The following is a 5,097-nucleotide window of genomic DNA, read 5'->3' as shown; positions in this document are numbered from 1 at the left end:
TTGCGAATGTTGGCGCACTTCCGACAGCTGGTGGGTTAGAAGGGCGACCTGTCGGGCGATATCAGAGGCAACTGGCAGGGGATGTTGGTGCAAAATGGTGGACACTTCCGACAGCTGGTGGGTTAGATGGGCGATCTGTCGGGCGATATCAGAGACAACTGGCAGGGGAACCTCAGCGGGATCCATGGCCGGATCTACTGTCACGATGCCGGCTGGCAGGAGGTGGATCCTCTGTGCCAGAGAGGGATGGCGAGGACCGCGCTAGTGGACCGGTTCTAAGTCACTACAGGTTTTCACCAGAGCCCGCCGCAAAGCGGGATGGTCTTGCTGCGGCGGTAGTGACCAGGTCGTATCCACTAGCAACGGCTCACCTCTCTGGCTGCTGAAGATGCTGAAGATAGGCGCGGTACAATGGAGTAGGCAGAAGCAAGGTCGGACGTAGCAGAAGGTCGGGGGCAGGCGGCAAGGATCGTAGTCAGGGGCAACGGCAGGAGGTCAGGAACACGGACTAGGAACAGACAAGGAATGCTTTCACTAGGCACAAGTGCAACAAGATCCGGCAAGGGAGTGCAGGGGAAGTGAGGTAATATAGGGAAGTGCACAGGTGATTACCAATTAAGCTAATTGGGAAGATTGGGCCAGGCACCATCATTGGTGCACTGGCCCTTTAAATCGCAGAGACCCGGCGCGCGCGCGCCCTAGGGAGCGGGGCCGCGCGCGCCGGGACAGGACCGAGGGAGAGCGAGTCAGGTACGGGGACCGGGGTGCGCATCGCGAGCGGGCGCTACCCGCATCGCGAATCGCACCCCGGCTGAAGGCGGGACCGCAGCGCACCCGGTCAGTGGATCTGACCGGGGCGCTGCAACAACGAAGATGAGGCGAGCGCTCCGGGGAGGAACGGGGACCCGGAGCGCTCGGCGTAACAGTACGTATGTGGTATGCACTTATGAGGGGAGGAAAATGCGCTCCAGTATGCTTAAAACAGTATTTGTCTACAACACCAGCAGGTTTGTACTTTTGCCTTGCTTTTCACAGTATCTAGGTCCTTAAGACTTTAACAGGAACAAAATGGTACACCACTTTGATGTACGCACAGGTTACATTTGATAGAGGACAATAAGCTTTTAGTGCTCTGCTCACCCTAACTGGCTGGCTACTATTAGCTTTTCAGTTGTTGTACACACCAGTGCGGTAGCACACAGTCGCTGTGTACTACACCCAAAATTGCACTTTCTCTCTCAATCTCTCTCCCTTCCCTATCAGTGCTTCTAGGCTGGATTTGGGCTTGAGGTGAATAGCTGCTGTAAAAAAGCTTTTCTGTGCAACACACACTGCTGTCTGTCCCTCTCTCTGTAATAGAACGCTGATGTGACTGGGAGGTAAATCGTTGCTGTGAAAATGCTTTTCCGTGCAACACACTCTGCTGTCTGTCTCTCTCTCTGTAATAGATCGCTGATGTGACTGGCTGCAAGATGGCTGCAGATTTTATAGGGCTGTGACATCACAGGGGTGATTGGCTGCTGAAAGGCTGCATGTGATTCAGGGTTATCCCACCTACCCTTGTTACCGCCTTTCCCAGGATTCCTTGCCCCATGCCCTCACATGTGGATCCACCAGTTTAGATGACACATATGAAGGGGAATGAGGAAGAGAACTATGTGAGACAATGAAGAGGTTTGGGACTACTGGCCTCAGAGGGAAGAAAGTAAAAGTATCTCTCTGAAACTTTTGCGCTGATATTTGCGGCCTTCATCACTTGACCCTACAGAGCCCAGACTCGAGTACGTCTGGAAGGATCAGATCATCTGAAGGCCTTCCTACTTTTGGATTTTTGACCATTTTCACCACTGTTTCCTTGATAAATGCCCCAATTAAGTTGTGTCTGGAAGTTCAGTAAATTAATAGACATTAAAACAGAATTGAGACGCTCTGAAGGGGTTAATATCTGGACTAAATTAAAGAAGCCGCAGAGACTCTGATGCTACCAATGGAATTAATTAATGATGTTGAGATTTTCCTCTTGAGGCCTGAAGGTCCCTGGAGATGACATCACGACTATATAATAACCGCAGATTTCTCAGTAATACAGAAGCCACCGATCATTTCTATAAGAAGATTCAGGAGCCAGAGCAGTAGAGAGGTCCTGGGGGGACATCACCGGAGGTGATCACTGAATCGGACATATGGAGAGATCGTCTTTTGATGATTTTTTCTTTACTGAAGTAAATTAATGTTGAGTTTTTTCTTGTAGAACAACGTAAAGAACTATAGACACCAGGGGCCTTGTGTGAAGATCTCAGATGTTGTCAGATCTGACTAGACCGCGGTTATTACCATCACCACCATAAATCTCACCCTCCCTTCTTATTTCCTTCTGAGTGGACTCCCCAGATTAGAACATCTCCATGTTTGGATTTCTTTGCCCGTCTCTTTCATGTACTTAGTTGCTTTGTTGTCTACTTTTTGTGTTCTGTTTGTCATAAAAACCGAGCCAAGTCTCCACCAACCCATGTATCTCTTCCTCTCAATGTTATTAGTCACAGATCTCGTCCAGTCTAATTCCACCATCCCCAAAATGCTTCTTATCTTCTGGTTCAACCATCGAGAGATCAGCTTTGAGGGTTGTGTGGTCCAGATATTCTTCATCCATGCTGTCACGATGCCGGCTGGCAGGAGGTGGATCCTCTGTGCCAGAGAGGGATGGCGAGGACCGTGCTAGTGGACCGGTTCTAAGTCACTACTGGTTTTCACCAGAGCCCGCCGCAAAGCGGGATGGTCTTGCTGCGGCGGTAGTGACCAGGTCGTATCCACTAGCAACGGCTCACCTCTCTGACTGCTGAAGATAGGCGAGGTACAAGGGAATTAATTCATGCAGGTTAGCAGGAGTTTCTCGTGCGGCCAGAACATCTTTAATGTTGCTGGATAGGCCTTTTTTAAAGGTCGCGCAGAGAATCTCACTATTGCAGGACAACTCGGAAGCAAGAGCACGGAACTGAATGGCGTACTCGCCAACGGAAGAAACACCCTGGACCAGGTTCAGCAGGGCAGTCTTGGCAGAAGAGGCTCGGGCAGGCTCCTCGAAGACACCACGGACCTCAGCGAAGTAGGACTGGACTGTGGCTGTGGCAGGATCATTGCGGACCCCATCAAATTTGTCCGGCAGGGACAAGCAGGGGTTAGGAGCGGCCGGTTGCTGCGGAGGAGTTGCAGGAGCCGGCGGAGGAGATGGTTGTTGTAGCTGCTGTGTCTGTGGCAGCAGCTGCTGTATCTGTGACTGAAGTTGCAGTGTCACGGTGGTCAAGTATGCCAGCTGGTGATTTCGCTGGGCAATCCGTTGGGCTTGCTGGGCAATCTGTTGGGCTTGCTGGGCAATCACCGTGGTGAGGTCGGCGACAACTGGCAGAGGAACTTCAGCGGGATCCATGGCCGGATCTACTTGCACTTGTGCCTAGTGAAAGCGTTCCCTTGTTTGTTCCTAGCCCGTGTTCCTGACCTCCTGCCGTTGCCCCTGACTACGATCCTTGCCGCCTGCCCCCGACCTTCTGCTACGTCCGACCTTGCTTCTGCCTACTCCCTTGTACCTCGCCTATCTTCAGCAGTCAGAGAGGTGAGCCGTTGCTAGTGGATACGACCTGGTCACTACCGCCGCAGCAAGACCATCCCGCTTTGCGGCGGGCTCTGGTGAAAACCAGTAGTGACTTAGAACCGGTCCACTAGCACGGTCCTCGCCATCCCTCTCTGGCACAGAGGATCCACCTCCTGCCAGCCGGCATCGTGACACATGCCTTCTCCATTATGAACTCCTCGGTGCTCTTGGCCATGGCCTTTGATCGCTATGTGGCGGTGTGCCACCCATTAAGGCACGTTACCATCCTCACCACCCCGGTCATCACAAAGATTGGCATATTGGGGGCCATGAGAGGAATTCTCTTGATGTTACCGGAAGTGTTACTGCTCAAGAGGCTGCCATTTTGTCAGAACCATATTATTAAACAGACCTATTGTGAACACATGGCAGTAGCCAAGATCTCCTGCGGTGACTTCAGGATTAATAGTTACTATGGGTTATTTTCTGCTTTCTCATTTGTGGGAGTAGATTGTATTTTTATTGCAGCGTCTTACACCCTGATAGTGATGGCCGTCCTGAGGCTTCCAAATAGAGAGGATCGGCAGAAAGTTGGAAACACTTGTGTCACTCACATCTGCGTCATTCTTGTATCTTACATCTCAGAGCTCTTCTCATTTCTGTCTCACAGGTTTGGGGGACACATGGCGGAAACTACTCAGATGATTCTGTCCAATATTTACCTGGTTTTACCCCAAATGTTTAATCCAATAATATACGGAATCAATACAAAAGAGATTCAGAAGAATGTTATGAAAATTTTTCATTTCCGAAAGTCCTTAAACCTATAGTACAATAAAGAATATTTCTCTTGATCTACATGTAATGGAAGTTTATCTGTATTTTGTATCTTCTGCTTTGGGTCCTATTCAGACATTAGGTTTGTGTCTGAACAGTTTCTGTGTTAATTCTCCCTGGGATAGGAAGAGTTAACCTTCCTGACTTCAGCACTGGGAGGATATATAAGGCCTCTTCAGGTGCTGTTCTGTGCTGGTGATTAGACCTGTATTCTGACCATGTTTGCATTATGTTCACTATGTCTGAGCACATGTATCCGGAGTTTTAACCCCTTAAGGATGCAGCCCATTTGGGCCTCAAGGACGCAGACAATTTAGTTTGTACGTTTTTGTTTTTTCCTCCTCGCCTTCAAAAAATCATACCTCTTTTATATTTTCATCCACAAACTAGTATGAGGCTTGTTTTTGCGCGTCCAGTTGTCTGTGGTAATGACATCACTCACTTTACCATAAAATGTATGGCACAACCAAAAGAATACTATTTGTGTGGTGAAATTAAAAAGAAAACCGCAATTTTGCTAATTTTGGAAGGCTTTGTTTTCACGGTAAAAATGACGTGTTCTTTATTCTTTGGGTCAATATGATTAAAATGATACCCTTGATAACATACTTTTCTATTACTGTTGTGCTTAAAAAAATTGAGGTATGAGAGCTCATTTTTTGCACCGTGATCTT

At 49.0% G+C, this 5,097-nt stretch overlaps 1 protein-coding gene across 1 annotated transcript; it reads left to right on the top strand.

Annotated features, from left to right (window-relative positions):
• The first annotated feature begins 2,183 nt into the window (after positions 1–2,183).
• LOC130358131 (olfactory receptor 52P1-like) lies at positions 2,184–4,416 on the top strand. Its single transcript, XM_056560960.1, has 3 exons — positions 2,184–2,222; positions 2,321–2,648; positions 3,782–4,416. Exons 1-3 carry the CDS (start codon positions 2,184–2,186, stop codon positions 4,414–4,416), a joined length of 1,002 nt encoding a protein of 333 aa, XP_056416935.1.
• The last annotated feature ends 681 nt before the right edge of the window (positions 4,417–5,097 follow it).

Source organism: Hyla sarda, chromosome 2 (genome assembly GCF_029499605.1).
Source record: "Hyla sarda isolate aHylSar1 chromosome 2, aHylSar1.hap1, whole genome shotgun sequence".
Classification (NCBI taxonomy): Eukaryota; Metazoa; Chordata; class Amphibia; order Anura; family Hylidae; genus Hyla; species Hyla sarda.
The sequence above is the reverse complement of the archived record's forward strand: the minus strand, read 5'-3'. Positions and strand labels throughout refer to the sequence as shown.